The sequence below is a fragment of the Leopardus geoffroyi genome, chromosome B2 (assembly GCF_018350155.1).
Source record: "Leopardus geoffroyi isolate Oge1 chromosome B2, O.geoffroyi_Oge1_pat1.0, whole genome shotgun sequence".
Taxonomy (NCBI): domain Eukaryota; kingdom Metazoa; phylum Chordata; class Mammalia; order Carnivora; family Felidae; genus Leopardus; species Leopardus geoffroyi.
The window spans coordinates 128461656-128479749 of record NC_059332.1 but is presented as its reverse complement, the minus strand read 5'-3'; the positions used below and the strand labels follow the sequence as shown (position 1 = coordinate 128479749).

Sequence of the window (18094 nt, the reverse complement as noted above, 5' to 3'; positions counted from 1 at the left end):
GGGCCAGACAGAAAAATTTTAGGATGGCGGGCCATGTTTCTGTCTCTCACAATCACCAACTCTGTCACTGTGGCCCAGAGGCAGCCTTAGACAATACAAAACCTCTTAGGCATGGTTGGGTTGCAATAAAACTTTCCTAGTTTGCCAACCTCTGGTCTAGAGGATTTCTTACAGAAGCTTAGGAATCCATGTATATCCTTCACATTTTATCATACTAATGTACCCAAGAAGCAACACAGGAAAGAAATCTTATTAATTTTGCTTAAAACAAATACAATGTTGGGGTGCCTGGGTGGCTCAGTCAGTTAAGTTTCTGACTTCGGCTCAGGTCATGATCTCACTGTTCGTGGGTTCAAGCCCCACATCGGGCTCTGTGCTGACAGCTCAGAGCCTGGAGCCTGCCTCGGATTCTGTGTCTCCCTCTCTCTCTGTCCTTGACCGCTCATACTGTCTCTGTCTCTCAAAAAAAAAAAAAAAAAAAAGAATAAATGTCTAAAAAAACCCAATAAACAAATACAGTGTTCATATCCTGGAAAGCTAGTGTTTTCCCACCGATCACACCTGAACCATCATACTCCTCATCCAGGCAAGAAGCAGCTCACCTACTCTAGTGTGGCTCACCTTCTAGTGCTGCATTTTCCAAAAGACAGTCTAATTTACACTTATAAGAGAGCACAGCTCTAAAACCTAACTTTTTGAGTTCACTTCCTGGCGTGGCCACTAATTAATGAAGTAACACTGCATAAATTACTTAATTTCTTTGTGCCTCAGATTTCTCGTCTGCAAAATGGGGTTGGTAATAAAACCCACATCATGGGATCTGTGTTGTAGAAAACAGTTAATATGTGTAAAGACCTTAAAACAGTACCTAGTACATAATATGTACTGAATATTCAAATTAAGCGTATAACTTAAGTATAAGCAATTATTAATATATCTACTCAAACATTTTTTTTGGTTGCCACAGTCCTCAAACATAACCCCATAGAAAGGCAACTATTAAATGGTCTGTATCATGACTTTTTAATGGGCTATGGTGAAAACAGGTCCCTGGAGTAAAGAGAATCACCCTGGATGAAGGAAGAACATCACTGCCTTCTCACTGCTCACCATCTCACACCAAACCCACACACTTGATCTTCTCCATTTCCTCACCGAGTGAAAGACTTCTCAGGAGTCCCTGAACATCCTCTGTAGCTAAGCAGACTGAGGGGATGCTGAGGAACACCATTAGCTCCTTTACAAACTTCTTCGGTCTTCTTCTGGAACACGGTTGTGGTTTACCCTCTGTCCAACAACTCACAAGGAGATATCTCTCCAGTGACATCACTTAATAGCCTCCCACCATTTGCAGACGCACCATGGACCACACAGAGCAATGAATGACTTACCCTGAGGGTTAGGGGACAAGAATTCCCTAGAGCAGAAGGATACACACCGGTCGCAAACTGGGGAGGTGGTCCCAGATCTTCAAATGGGTCCCACTTTGTTCAAATTATCGGGAATGTATTTCTGGTAAAATCCCCTCCAAAGTCACATGAGAATTTCTTTTTAATATTAGACCCCTTATTCTCCCCCTCTCTGTAAAAAAAAATTTTTTTTAATGTTTATTTCTGAGAGAGAGTCAGAGAGACAGAGAGAGACAGAGCATAAGCGGAGGAGGGGCAGACAGGGAGGTAGACACAGAATCCAAAGCAGGCTCCAGGCTCTGAGCTGTCAGCACAGAGCCGATGCAGGGCTCAAACTCCCAAACTGCGAGATCATGACCTGAGCTGAAGTTGGATGCCCAACCAACTGAGCCACCCAGGCCACCCCCACTTCTTTCCTCTTTTAAGGAAAGTTATCTCTGTGACTAAAAAGTATCTATTATCAACAATTTTGTCATATGACATTCAAAAGTGATAATGAAACTTCTACTTTTGTATTTTAATCAGTCTTGTAATAAAATAATGATTTCTAAAATTAACTCATGCACATAAAGAATGTTTGATAGCAGTCTATTTTAATATAATGTTGCTATATAGAATTATTTTCCTAAATATTTTGCATTTAGCTACTTCCAGTAATATCACATTTAAGTCTCTCAAAGAGCAACCATAAAGGGCAACAGATGACAAATAGTCATTTTCAAACAGAAAAAAAGCTCAAAGAAAAAATTGATAATTCCTGATTATCAAAGATTTTTCCATAAAAGGGATATCTTTGGTATTTTACCCTGGCTGAGTAAACAGCATTCTTTTAGGTGGTGGTTGTTTATTTAAATAAGGTACTAGAAATGTCATAAAGATCAACTTTTCACGATATCTTTGTGATTAAAAACAATCACTTACTAATTTCTTTTATTTCAGTCCTGGTGCAAACATTTCTATTTGAGGTGTCCTAGTTACCACTCTTGTTACATCAGTGATAAACTGTGTGACATTTTATGACATAAGGAAAACTTTAATATGGTAGGACCAAAAGCTTTGATTGAATAAATATGGTTTGTAATCAAATGTATGCTGTGTATGGCTGAGCATACAAAATTTTAGAAATTAAAAAGCTCAGGGGCACCTGGGTGGCTCAGCAGTTGGGCATCCGACTTCAGCTCAGGTCATCATCTTGCAGTCTGTGAGTTCGAGCTCCACATCGGGCTCTGTGCTGACAGCTCAGAGCCTGGAGCCTGCTTTGGATTCTGTGTCTTCCTCTCTCTTTGCCTCTCCCTCATTCATACTCTGTCTCTCAAAAATAAACATTAAAAAAATAAAGCTCATTAATGACAACTACATATATATATATATATATATATGGTGTGTGTGTGTTTATGTATAATTTCTTGTTGACCAACATCCATAGAACAATGCTTTAAAAAACAAAGTGTGAATATGCCCAGACTTACCACAGCTTAGGTTGCTTTCTGCTTTCAGAGCTAGGGTTGGGATATTCCAGAAGTCATTTTGCCAGTCGACCACATTCCCTTTCACATTACAGCTGAGGTTAGAGAGGATTTTGGAATTCATGGTAAAATTCCAAAGTCGAAAGTTATAAATGTCCCCTTTTAGAGAGGCAATCTCATTGTGAATGGAGCCTAACAGCAATTTCCCATTTCCAGGAATCACTTTATTAATGGTAGAATCGCAGGGAACTGCTTCATAGTTTCTTTTGAAATTTACACCAATAAAGCCCAGAGAATTATTCCAAGTGATGCAGAGCTGCTCAAAGCTTTCTGTGAAAATGTCTTCTTTATCCTTTACAGGTAACACACTGTTTAGGAAGCATTTTGAGCCAGAAATAGAAAGAAAGTAACCACTCTTGGCCTTTCCAAAACCGAGTAGCTGTGTGGAGGACGCATTTGAGTAGGAGAAGGCTGTCCATTCATGGTCTTCCTTGCCAATTTTGGTTGCTTCAAAGCAGAGAGTGAAAGCGCTGAGCTCTGGAATAGAGACACTTTTGGCAACAGATACCTGATAACTGTCTAGTGTCTGTGGTAAAATGACCTTCTGGTTCCTTAAGGACACAGCAACTAGGACAAAGCATAATAACACATAAAATGTATTAACGTCAAATATGAACTAATGAGACGCAAAACATCTGATATGCCCTCCCACCCCCACCACTCTGGATCAACTGACTTTTGCCTCACACCTCCTTCATGACTGTCACAAACCCATTACCTTGTATCAGTAAAACTACATGTAATCCCATCCATATTAACTCTAATCGTTAGAGTATGTGGGATCTCACAGCAAAACTTCTGAGTTATAGCCAACCCAGTTGATAAGTATCTTTTTTTAATCCCTGAACTGAAAAAGAAAATCCCAAAAACCCAAATTCAGGAAACTACTGTTTCAGGAAAGCTGTTTATACATTAAAATTTTCAAAAATATATTAGTTTTCAAATAATTTCTAAACGTAATAGCTAATAGTTCTTTTTTTCATTAACAATTGCCTTTTACTCTTCCCAAACCGTCCTCTGCTACCCTCTCCCCTTCAGAGACCCCATATCCTATTCATTTTCCCAATCACCAGGCTATTTCAGGAGCAAAGGTAAAGATAATTCTATGAAGGAGAGGCAGTCTAGTAAAAAAGTAAAAATAAAAATGGAATTTTAAGCTATATTTCCTTTACAGCTGGGTATTTGAGTTCCTTTGTGAGGGACGGCAAGGGGCAGAGGTAAAAAGGGCGACACAGCCACCTCCAATCCCAGCTCCTCCACAAAATGCAATGTGACCTTGGACACGTTACTCCACCTCTCTCTACCTTCTTCTCCTCATCCATAAAACGAAGGACGGTGACACCTATTGCACACGTGGTCAATAGGAATCAAATAATACCTGGAAAGCACTAGAACAGTGCCTGCTATAGTCAGTATAGAGCTAGGACTGATTACTAACGTTACTGATTACTAATAATGATTATTACCATCTGCATAATATATTCAAAATAAAATGCGTTAGCCTAGTCCTTCTGTGACACATGTGAAATTATTAAGTAATACAATGGATTTCACCCTATGTTAATATAATAGACACTGTGAAACATGTACCGGTTTGAGACAGAAGTAGCTCTCCTCAAAAATTCTCTTTAATGCTGGCTTCAAGGAATGCTAGATTGAATAGATTTTAATATAGGTCTATGGTAAAGGCATCATTTTCATGTAAATATTCTAGTAAAAACTGCATGATGGAGTTTAATAGAATTGTGGATTTCAGTCTACTTTTTAAATATAAAGCACTTTATAGGTCTATTTACCCAAAGGGATACTTACGTAATATGAACCCAGTATATGACATGTATTGTTTAAAGGGCTGGAAAGAAATATGTCCATCAATGTTTTATTAGTAGTTATGGCTAGATGACAGATGTATGGATAATTCTAACTTGCTTCTTTTTTTTTTCTAATTTCCTGTAGGGTTTTATAATTTTGAAAACATTATTTGAAAAATTAAAGCACATGTTTTCCAATTAACCACACACACACCTAATGTGAATCACATTTGTGATTATGACTCACAAACAGTAAATAACTCTACCACCAAAACCCAAGTTTATAATAATGAGGGTCAGTCATTTTCATAATGGTGCCTTTCTTTTTTGTTCTTTCTTTCTTTTTTTTTTTTTTTTAATTTTTTTTTTTTCAACGTTTATTTATTTTTGGGACAGAGAGAGACAGAGCATGAACGGGGGAGGGGCAGAGAGAGAGGGAGACACAGAATTGGAAACAGGCTCCAGGCTCTGAGCCATCAGCCCAGAGCCTGACGCGGGGCTCGAACTCACGGGCTGCGAGATCGTGACCTGGCTGAAGTCGGACGCTTAACCGACTGCGCCATCCAGGCGCCCCTTTTGTTCTTTCTTTCATACTTTCATATTTATTTAAGAAGCTAGTCTTGAATCCTGAATTTTCCTTAAGTAAAGAGAGGCTTTAGAGAGACCAAGATTATTCAAACGTTATGATATGCCAGAATCTGGGAAATACATTTGATAGAAATATATTTTTTCCTTTCATTAGAAATTTTTAAGGTGCTGGGAATGCAAGATGGTGTAGCCACTCTGGAAAACAGTATGGAGGTTCCTCAAAAAACTAAAAATAAAACTACCCTATGACCCATCAATTGCACTACTAGGCATTTATCCACGGGGTACAGATGTGCTGTTTCGAAGGGACACATGCACCCCCATGTTCACAGCAGCACTATCAACAATAGCCAAAGTATGGAAAGAGCCCAAATGTCCATCGATGGATGAATGGATAAAGATGTGGTATTTATATACAATGGAGTATTACTTGGCAATCAAAAAGAATGAAATCTCACCATTTGCAACTACGTGGATGGAACTGGAGGGTATTATGCTAAGTGAAATTAGTAAGAGAAAAACAAAAATCATATGACTTCATTCATATGAGGACTTCAAGAGACAAAACAGATGAACATAAAGAAAGGGAAACAAAAATAATATAAAAACAGGGAGAGGGACAAAACAGAAGAGACTCATAAATATGGAGAACAAACCGAGGGTTGCTGGAGGGGTTGTGGGAGGGGAGATGGGCTAAATGGGTAAGGGGCACTAAGGAATCTACTCCTGAAATCGTTGCACTATATGCTAACTAATTTGGATATAAATTTAAAAAAATAAAACAAGTTAAAAAATAAATAAAAAACAAACATACAAAAAAACAAAAACAAAACAGAAAATAACAAGTGCTGTCAAGGATGTGAAGAAGTTGTAAATTCTGTGCACTGCTGGTGGGAAAGTAAAACGGTGCAGCCACTGCAGTTGGTTCATTAAAAAAACGGTAAGAGGGTTCCTTAAAAAATTAAGATTACAGTTACCATATAATCTTGAAATTCCATTTCTGGCTATATCCAAAAATACTGAGGAAGGGTCCTGAAGAGATAATTTTTTAATGTTTACTTATTTTTGAGAGAGAGAGAGAGACAGAACACAAATAGGGGAGAGGCAGAGAAAGACAGAGAGACAGAGACACAGAATCCGAAGCAGGCTCCAGGCTCTGAGCCGTCAGCACACAGCCCAGTGCGGGGCTCGAACTCACAAGTTGTGAGATCATGACCTGAGCCGAAGTCAGAAGCTTAACCAACTAAGCTTTCCAGGTACCCCCTGAAGAGATATTTGTATACCTATGTTCGTAGCAGCTTTATTCACAATAGCCAACAGGTGGAAGCAATCCAAGCATCCCTCAATGGATAAATGTATAAAGATATTGTGGTATGTACATACAAGGGAATATTATTCAGCCCTAGACTGGACAGAAAACTTGACTTATGGTACAACATAGATGAACTTTGAAGACATTATCCTAAGTGACATAATCCAGTCGCAAAAAGACAAATACTATATGATTCCCCTTATAGTCTAGGGCATTCAAACCCTTAAGCAGAAAGTATAGTGTTTGTCAAGGGCTGGGGGTGGAGGAAACGAGATGTTGCTGTTCTATGGATAGAGTTTCCATTTTGCAAGATGAAAAAGTTCTGTGGCTTTGTTGCAGAACAGTATGAATATGCTTACCACTATGGACTTGTGCACCTAAAACTGTTTTACGATAATAAATTTTATGTTATATGTATTTTACCACAATTTAAAAAATTTTTAAGCAACTAAAAAAAAAAAAAGAAAGAAATTTTTAAGGTGTTTTCCTCAGGCTATGTTGTTCATTAGCTTGTTATAAATAACTAACTTTAATTTATATGCTAATTTTTTATATTTGTTCCGTAGCATAGTTCCTTAAAAGGGCAGCATCTTAAAAGCCTAAAATAAAATGATTTCTGAATAGGAAAATTTAAATGTTCAGTGATGTTAGAAGTACAGCTTTTAATTATTAGCTGTGGAATATCTACAATATCTTCCAAGCAGCCTTTAAATGCTCTGCATATAAACAATATAAAAGAATTCAGCTCTACTGTAACCAGATTTTGGATCTGCTAACTATATATTGCTAACGAGAATGCTGAAGGATATTAACAGATTCTTGCCCTTAAATTCTAATCCTAATCATTCACATTCACATAAAAGAGCATAACTCTTGTCTTCTGGTCCTTGTGTTTATTGTAGAACATGCTAAATGAAAGCAGAAGGTTGGCGTCGTCTTTGGTTTACATACCTCTGATGTAGCTGGCATTGAAGCCTTTCTTCTGGATGCTAAAGTCACTTGAAAAGGACACATGCATCTCATTCGCACTGGAGTTAAACGATAGGCCTTTGGCAGTTGCTCCGCAAAATTTAGTCTGGCTCTCTCCATTATCAAGGGATAATGAGTCATAAATGCAATTGGGAGCTTCTTCAATGTCGAAATCAGTAAACGTTATCTGAATGATATAGCCGGTGGGGGCTCGCAGGGTCCACATGCAAGCCTGGCTGTTAGGATAGTCGTTAGGATAGCACGGAGAAGTAAATGTCCCAGAAGGGTTGGATAGGACGACTCTGCAGTTGGCACAGCCCCACACTGTTGGCCAGACAAAAGAGAAACAGAGACAAGGGTGGGGATTAGAGGCATACAATAAACCAAGAATACCACACACTGGGGACAATCAAATAGTAAACATTTTAAAATACCAAAATATAACCATGAAAAATAAAAGGAGAATGAAGCCATCTCAAGGAGAAAAAGCAAGAAAGGAACAAAAAAGTAAAAGAAAAATACAAAGTTTTAGAGCAATGATTCTTAAACTTGGCAGGGAGGGAGGGTCATATACTCTAAGAATCTGATAAAAGTTACAGGAACTCTTTCTAGTAAAACACATGAAAGCCAGTACATTGTTTTAGGGAGTATATGAGGCCTCAAGAGGCAACAATGGATTTCCCAAAGGTGCACTGGCCCAGGTTAAGAATTTCTACTCTAGAGAGTAATTGAACGAGGGTGGAAGGAGTTATAGAAACGCAAAGGTAGAAGTCAATATTATAACCATAGATATAAGGGAAGATAAATACTTAGGAAATACATGTTTAAAGAGAAAGCTACCAATACAAAATAAACAAGCAAACAAGTTATCTTCGGGCAGATTGTATTTTTTTCTAAAATTCAAATAAATAGCCATCACCTTGCATGTGTGGAATATTTATAGTTTTGAAAATACTTTCACTTGTTTCATTTGTTCATTACAGTTGTTATATATATATACTTGTGTGATTATCTCTCATTCATTCAGTGAATAATAATTGAGTGCCTGTTATATGGCACTATTCTAAATAGTATAGATTAGTCAACAAGAAAGACAAAGTCTATGCCAGAATGATTCTTACAATTCAGTTTTGGGCCCAAATAAATAATACAATATAATGACAGAAGGTAATATGAGGTAGGAAGAAAAGTAAAGAAATCACTTATTTCTCAACTATTAGCTCTCCAGGCCATAATCACCAGTTGGAACCAGAAACCAAGGTCTACTGTCTTTCTATCTAGTCATGCTTTTGCAATTAATATTCACGTTTCTTTCTATAGTTGTATAAATGTAGGTGGTAATTTCATGTATTCAACATTCTGGATAAATAAAGTGCCATAAAACTGACATTTACACTTTCAAACAGTAAAATACTTTGGCCATGTTAATGGAAATCACTCTAAATGTATTGTACTCCTCCCTCTTTTACTGGGTTGAATAAAATATGCAATAACTTTTCTTGAACATGGTAGTTACTACAAATACTGCTTATTCTTCCATGATTCAGTGAAAGAAACAAGGACTTATCAGATATACTACACTGCTCAAGTTAGGTTTTTCTTTTTTCTTTCCCCTGTGGCCACCTTGTGTTATGTGCTGTATCCTTGACAACTCTGTTCCCCATCAATTCTTTCTAACTTGCCCTCCCTCTGCTTTTCCTCCCTGGGTCTCCATTGTCTTGTACAGGGCTGAAGACAGAGGAAAACAATTTATGATCACTAAGTGTTGGCCAAATGCCTTCTCTCATCCATCCTCGAGCCACCACATTCGTCTCCTTTGTAGCTTTAATCAGAGCAGTGTATTACTTCCACTTGTGACATTATTTGCTTCTTGTCGGCTTCTCTGAGCCCAACAAGCAGAGGATGTACTGTTATACTCACTATCTTACTCCTCAGGACCTCACAGCATCCCTGCTGCATGGAAGACTTTCAATAAAATTTGTTAAATTTATGAACAAATAAATGAATAACTTAAATCAATGGAAACATGTCTCAATTAAAGAAGGATGAAGTACGGTATAAGCCAAAGTCTAAGTCAGAAAAAGACAGCATGCATGAACTCTGGAATATCTCTTTGGATGGGGCTTTAGGGCTCTTTCTTCCAGTTATTTCACTCATAGTATAGGACTGAGAACACTGGGCCTGACACTTTAGCTTCCTGTTACTGTACCTTGGGCTCAAGAGAGAGAAATAATCCTAATAGGTTAACAGGAATGTATCCAGTAAAAGCCACTGAAGATTAAAAAAGAAAAAGAGAAAAGAAAATAAGATACAATCTCTGTGTCATCTCAACATGCATGAAACAACAGCATTTATCCAAAATAAAATGCTATCCACTACATCCAAAACCCAACTACTGTTCATGAATTCCTTTAGCCTGATGTACATATTTTTGGTCAAATTCTTCTCTAAGAGCTGAATGAAAGGTATAGGAAAGTTCAATCTGTCCACATGGATGCTGTAATCTCCAACAAGTTAATCTCCTCAGTTTCACTGTCTTCACACAACAATAAAAGCACCTACCTCCCAAGGTTATTGAGAGGATTAGATACGTTAATGCAAGGTCCTTGGAGCCACACAGTCAGCACTATATAAATGTTAACTATTATTAATCATTACTGTAACACAGAATCTGTGCATCAATAATTTAAGAGAGGAAGAAAAAAACCCAGCACTCCACTTTAATAGAATCTCTTTTTCCCTTAGGCCCTCTTTAGGATGAAAAAGAGAAAGGGAAGACACCCATAATATCTATTAAAAAAAAAAAAAACATTTACAGCATTCTTCTGTATGATTTTCATCTATAGTTGCAAGATAGCATTTAGAGATAGTGCTACTAAATAGAGATTATTTTAGCTGGATGAAAAAATCGGTTAAACTAGGTATAGTATCATCATGTTAATCATATTTATAGATAACTTCACGGTAAAGGGCTTTCACATATACTATCTGACATCATAACAACCCTGGGAATTAATACCACCTCTATCTTCAGATGAAACAAATAAGGCTGATACAGATTATGTAGCTTGCCCAGAGTTACACATCTAATTGATAAGAGGACCAAGATTCAAACCAGCTCTTCTGAATGTAAGTCTAGTGTTTTCCTAGGGAAAAAAAGTTTCCACAACTAAACAAAAGACAGCAAAGTGGTGGGCTCAAGTACTATTTTAAGAGACAATGTTTTCTAATGGGCAATTTCTTAAACATAGTGTAATCACCCTGATACCAATATATCTTAAGAAAGTAATTTTGAAATATTTTAGTAAAGAATACTAGGTAGTCTAAAATATGGTGATTTGAATTTGCCCATTTAGAGCAATCATATGTCACGATTAATTGATTCCTATACAATGAACTAGTTCATTAAGAAATTAATTTGTTCTCTCTCGGGATGCCTGGGTGACTCAGTCAGTTAAGCATCTGACTCTTGATTTCAGCACAGATCATGATTCACGGTTCATGGGATCGAGCCCAGCAATGGGCTCTGTGTTGACAGTGCAGAGCGGGTGTGGGATTTTGTCTCTCTCCCTTTCTCTGCCCCTCCCCTGCCCATGCTTGCACGCTCTCTCCCTCTCTCTCTCTCTCAAAATAAATATTTTTTTTAAAGAGATTAATTAGTTCTCTCTTAAAGGCATAGTTACTTGGGGCGCCTGGGTGGCGCAGTCGGTTAAGCGTCCGACTTCAGCCAGGTCACGATCTCGCGGTCCGTGAGTTCGAGCCCCGCGTCGGGCTCTGGGCTGATGGCTCGGAGCCTGGAGCCTGTTTCCGATTCTGTGTCTCCCTCTCTCTCTGCGCCTCCCCCATTCATGCTCTGTCTCTCTCTGTCCCAAAAATAAATAAACGTTGAAAAAAAAAATAATAAAGGCATAGCTACTTAAGTAAGGGGTGCCTGGGTGGCTCAGTCGGTTAAATGGCCAGCTTCACTCAGGTCATGATCTCACAGGTCATGGGTTCGAGCCCCATGTTAGGCTCTGTGCTGACAGCTCACAGCCTGGAGCCTGCTTCAGATTCTGTGTCTCTCTCTCTCTCTCTCTGCCCCTCCCCTGCTTGTGCTCTCTCTATGTCGCTCAAAAATAAATAAATGTTAAACAAACAAACAAAAAAAATTAAAGGCACACCTACTTAAAAAGATGGCTCCTAAAGTAGCCACTGAATGAGGTCTTGGTAAAACCACAGTTAACATATTTTCTAAACAATACTCAACTCAAAATATCTGGCTCAAATGGTTTTCAACGACGGATACAGTAACATATTCACACCTATAAATTTATACAAGCAAAGTTTTCCAGTAATCTAAACAACAAACCAAATACGTCCCCTAGCTCTTGCCTATGCCTGCAAAGGTTTAGCAAGAATTTACTTACGCTTACTTCCCCTATTTTGCAAAACTTTATTCTTCAAAGAAATTCCAATCTAAGATTGAAAACCTCCCAGTCATGCCAAAGCCTATTTCGATTTATAAAGAACATTTAGATCCAGATTTAATAATCGTTATCTTTTGTTCTGCTGTTTTTTTTTTTGTTTTTTTTTTGTTTTTTTTTTAATCTCAGAGATTTGGATTCTTACTCCAACCTGGTTTCAAGTACTTGCCTGTAACTCAAATAGTATGTTCTTTAAAATTTAAGGCAGGAGTATCCGTCTCCAAAAGATAAATTAAAAGAAATTCATTTTAGCTGCTTTCAACACAGATCTATAGATGGGATAACTGGTTTTCCTATACTGTGTTAAGTGGTGAACAAAATGCATACACTTAAATCTTATTTTTTTTTATTTGAATGCGTATAAAACTGAAGCTGATGAATTTGCTGGAAAACCTAGCTGGTGAAAATCATCTCCAGAAAATGATGCTTTAAGTCGCCTGTTCAGTTTGTATCCATCTGGAGTCATTGTTTGAATTATCTATGTGAATAAATTACATTCTAATGAATAAAGGTTATTAGTTGCTTAAAAAGGTTTAAAATATTTAGTAGCCGTGGTGGTTTCTGAAGATGACGTGTAAAGGCCAACCACTGAGAATTCCAGGATCGGTTCTAATGCCTAACCCTTCACAAAGCCAGGAAGAGCCACACAGGATTGCTCCAGATCAAGTAAAATGCTGCCAGATGTAACGCTGCTAAAATGTCAAATAGAAATAATACTTTAGATGCTGGCATATATTGATTGACTGATAATATACAAAACTATACATAATACACAGTCATTAAAGTGAAGTGTTTAAATTTAAGTGATTTCAGGCCTCTGTGCATATTTTTTCAGGACAGCAGAAAATCTGAAGGCAGTCTGGCTGTGACATCTGCGTTTCTGTCAATGTGACACACTTGGCAAGCTCCCCCTCCCCAGCCTGCCCCACCCCGCCTCTGCAAACCCTACACTCAAAGACAGCATTTCCATGGACGGGAGGATCCCTCCTAAACCAGGGTTACACTGGTCATTCCAATCTCCTGCTGGAATTTCCAGCAGCCAAGCAAGGATATCAATTCACTCCCAAAGTCCTCCTAAAATACTGGTTTCCCCAGAGCTAACCAGAAAATGGTTTGATTTCCCACTGTGATGTTTCAGCCTCAAAACATTCTTTGGAGGCACCACGAATATGAAGCTATCGCAATGACCTGCACATTAGTTCAAAAGGGTACCATTTTACTTGAATCAGTTAAGTCTGATATGGCTAGAAAATTAACAAGAAGTTGAAAGTTCCTTGATGAAGCACCAATAAGCTTGACAACTTTTTTTTGAATCTTCAAAGCGATTCATACGCACCACACCTTCAGATACATTTCTATCTTCTATAGTATTGTTCATGTTTAAACTTCAAGTCTTGCCTTTCCATAACCACTGGAGCATTAAGAACATTCCATACGTAACCCTGAAAGGTAATATTTTCTGAACCAATGAGTGAAATGATGGAAATGCTTCCAGATTCACTTTATTATGTAGCTATATCTCCCTTGCAAGAGGATTAAACACACAAGCACATGTGCATGCATATGCACACACACCCACACACATGTTCATGGGAAACTGTTCTCTCTTAACCAGTGGTTGAATCCTTCTCCAAGCATTTAAAAAACAAAACAAACAAAAAAACAATCTAAAGGCAATGCATAATTTGAAACAACCTAAAGCTGTAGGGCCGATCACTTAATCTACCTTTTCTGGTTAGTATGTTCAAGTCTCTTATCCCTTTCCATATTCCTGCACTGCAAACCCCAACTCTGTATTAATCCAGCCATGGACCTTCTTCCTCTCTAATACATGGGCTTCTGAACACTGCTGAAAAGAATCCACAACATTGTTCAGATTGTTTATATTATCGCGGCTTCCAATTTTATCTCACTCACCCTTTTCAACACTTGATGTCTCTGAACACTCCCAGATTCTTGAGTAGTCTTTTCACTCATAGTTCCTACCTTCTCCTTATTCTCCTCCTGCCCTTCTCTCGGCCCTCTCTCAGCAGGCACCTGCTCTAACTGCCCTCACAATCTTTTCTATTTCAAGTGTGATTCTCAGACCCACAGTTTCAGCATCACCTGGAGCTTGTTAGACACACAGAATCAACCAGACCTACAAAACAAAATCTGTATTTTACAAAAGATATTCTGGTGACTCATAAGTACATCAAAATCTGAGAGGTACTCCCTTAAATCACAACATACTACGGAAGCCAGTCACAATCTCCGTGCATACACCTTCTCCCAAAGGGATTTGCCCCTCCCACATCTCACGCAGTCATATTGGTAACCATCACCCCAGGGAAGGATCCCTGACCTGAAGGGAACCAAATCACAGTCTCAGCTACTCAGTCAGATTCTCTCTCTGACAAAGTGAAGTTAGGGACACAGATAATTTATTCAGAGAATGATGAAAAATAGAATGCCAAAGTTACACAAACTGAAAAACAGTGGCTACCTTGCCCACTTGCAAGCAAAGGGCACTGATGGGCCGAGAAAAGAGAAAGAGAACAGATGTAGAAAACAGAGAGGTGAGAGAAAATCAAAACTGTGAGAAACACAGAGACTTTAATTTTAGACATTCCATGTCCAGAAATCAATGGAAGGAGCTGTTCTTTGTGGCTTTTCATTGAATTCTAGGACAAGAATTTATACCTACCATCTCACTTCTCTTTATCTGGCTTTAGTAGATTTCTGTTCCTTACAACCAAGTGTGCCTCAAGGCAGTACTTTACAGGGCTCTCCTCTCCCTTCAGTTTTTCTATGTCTACACTCATTCTCTCTGGATGATGTCATCCAAACCCAGGCCTTCATTATGTTCAAATGCTGGTGACACGTATGTCCTATTTAGCACCACACCCACACTTGTGAATGTCTACTCAATGTCTCCACTTGAAGGTCTCATAGATCCCTCAATTCAAACACCATTCCTCAAATTATTTGTTTTTATCCACTTTACACTTGTTAGTAGCATGAGAAACATCCAAACTAGACCTCTGAATATCCTCCTCTGTCTTCTTTCTTCCACGCCTTCTCGAATTTTTATCCAGGACTATGACGTTATCTTATCCATGGTTATTTAATTCATCTCCTTATCCCATTCCCATGGCTACTTAAGTTTCACATCTTTTCTCTCTTGGACAAAAGCTCAGTAGCTAGCCTCTTTGTCAATAGTCTTGTCACTGCCAACTCATCCTCCACATCACTACAAGAAAGATCTATGAAAATGCAAATGTAAGGATAAAAATGTTTTCTCTAACTCAAAATCTTCTCTGGGATCCAAAAGGACAAGCCCTCTTTGAATGACACATACAGCACTCTATACTGTCCTGCTCACACTGTCTAACTCATCCCTTACCATCCCCATATCAACTCGCTCAATAAATACTTATTAAGTAAGCATCTCTGCACCTGGCACTGTGCTGGCTGCTAGGAATACCAAGCATATCGTGGACAGGATATAATCCCTGACTTTATGGAACATACAGATTATTTCAAATACAGATAAATAGATAGCAATAGCACACTGCAAATTGCTCTGATAGAGCAGGTAGATGAGTGCAATCACCTAGGTGTAGACTTCGTAGAAACAGTGCCATTTCTAACAGATGAGAGAAACTAAGACTTAAATATGCAGCACGGAAGTGGGCCAAGTTAAGAGGGAGGCAGGGGAGAAAAAGAGAAGTGTTCTGGGCAGTAGGTCAACAGGTGCAAAGACCAGCAGGTAAAAGAGCTAGCTGACTGTTCAAGTAACCTAAGAGTTTAGTTTTGTGGAAATGTAGTATCTAAAGTGGGGTGAAATAGGAGATAAAGAGTGACAAGGTAGGCAGAATTCTGTAAGCCACACTAAAAAAAAAAAAAAAAAGAAAAATTATAGTAAAAGCAGAAAGTGAAAAGGTTTTAATTATGGGAAAGCAAAACAATCAGATTTGTATTTAACACAGATCTTTTTTTTTTTTTAATCCTTACTCTTGCATACATAAACCACAGAAAACTACCAGTGAACAAAGATCCTTGTAAGAATCACTGCAGCCTCATTCAAGGGACTTGACAGAGGACCAGAAGAAAAAGACAGCGAACTACCCTGGCAGCTTATTTGGGGAGAGCAAAGAACAGTCCCAGCAGTAGGCAGACTAATTCTACAGGGACTTCCTGCAGCAGAGCCTAACTGCTGATGGGTAAGATATAAAAGCAGCAAAGTGACCAATCCCATGTTCATCGAAGATCTGTCTTACTCTGATCTTCCATGTTTTATCACCCCTGACGAAAAACTGAGGGAACTATGAAAAACAAGCACCCACCTAATGTTCATTTCACTTGAGAATGTCACAGAAAACTTTTCCATATGGATTATCGAGGCAGTGCTGCAAAGTAAAACTGGTTTGTTTTGGCACTAAACCAGAAAAATAGTGCTAAATAAAACCAACAGAAGTGGAGAATATCTTATCCTAATTACAGCTAATTATAGTTCTAATAGCCATGAAGGCAATGATGTCATTATTGGCTCATCAGCACATTACTAACTTCTTGAGCACATGAATGCAGCTAATGAGATAATCCATATAAAATACTAGGACTGCACTTGGTTGTCAGTAAGATGCCCAAATAACATTAGTTTTTGGTGCTGTGATTGTGGTTATTAATAGTGGAGCATGTTAGCAATGTTTCAGATCATTTGTTCATTCATTCAATTTTCTGGGCCCCTACTTTCATTCGTTTCTAGTTCTGTCTTAGATATCTTTACATATGGTTATCGGAGGATGGTCAGGGTTGGAGGTAGGAGTGAAAAGTTATTGCTTCCAATTTATTCCATGTTATGTGGTGCAGGTGAAGAACCTGAAATTAATAGCTAGAACAAGTTTTGGTTTAACCTACCCTCCCAATAAGTTGGGAGAATATATTGGGAAGAAGATGGCAGCGGCAGAGTAAATGTGCACTGTAGCTCAATTTTTCCAAATGAGTCTTTAATTTCAGGGCATTAAACACACACACACACACACACACACGCGCGCACACACGCGCGCACACACGCACGCACGCACATATTCAGGCTTGTACATATAAATGACAGCCATTTAAATAGTGATAGCTTAGAGAAAAGTAAATTATAGATGCAACTGGCATAATTTTGTCCCTTTATGGAATACTTTTTATGTAAACATTTTAGTAATAAGGGCTGATGTAAAAATTCCATAATATAGATTTTTAAAATAAAAATGTTTTTTCAGTAAGAGTTTCCATTTTATACATAAATAGGTTGTTTAAATACGCTGTCTCACTGCCTTAACTTAATCCATTACTGGAATTAATTACTTTTCAAAATATTTATATAATGTCAACTTTGCACACAGATCTCAAGAATAATATATTAGAGGACAGTCTGAAAGAGAGGGAGGAAGAGAAATAGATGATCTTAAGTTTGTTCAACACTCTCTGAAATTAAACTTTAAAAAGATATCTTCTATTCCAACTCCTTTCTAGCTAAATCAAAGATCTAATAAAAAATGGTTTGTTATTATTTTTGAAAAACAACACTGTGGCAAGAACAATAGACTTGTGATGCTGAACTAGAAACTCTCTCAAGATCCCCTCCAGATCTAAAATTGTACCTTCCAAGAAGGTAAAATACTTCTTTAAAATTTCAGTACAAGCCAAACAATACTTCCATATACACAGAAGCAGAGAATTGATAATTACAAAAACTATAATAACCACTACAATTTGGTGAGTGATTACTTTGTGCCAGGTGAGAGAAAAGTACATTGGCTTCCTCTTGAAATAATCTGTTTATGTGACTATTTGGTAATACTACAAGTGGATCACAGTAGATTCTGGTCTTGACTCTTCCATTAACCAACCATGGGATCTGGGCTAGTCACTAGCCATGGAGGCCTTGGTATCCACGTGTGAAAAAAAAAAATGTCTCTTCTAGTTCTAAAACCCTAGTTTGGTGATAGATTCAGTTCCTCACACACAGTAGAGCTTCAAT

General features: G+C 38.1%; 1 protein-coding gene across 6 annotated transcripts in view; it reads right to left on the bottom strand.

Annotated features, from left to right (window-relative positions):
- The window catches only part of ADGRG6 (adhesion G protein-coupled receptor G6), a 141847-nt gene that overhangs the window by 67871 nt on the left and 55882 nt on the right, over positions 1–18094 (bottom strand). For all 6 annotated transcript variants that reach the window (XM_045499838.1, XM_045499841.1, XM_045499842.1 and 3 more), the window contains exons 3-4: positions 7598–7939; positions 2879–3502 (exon numbers count right to left, since the gene is read on the bottom strand). In XM_045499838.1, the coding sequence (XP_045355794.1) occupies positions 2879–3502; positions 7598–7939 (966 nt within the window). The remainder of the gene's footprint in view (positions 1–2878; positions 3503–7597; positions 7940–18094) is intronic.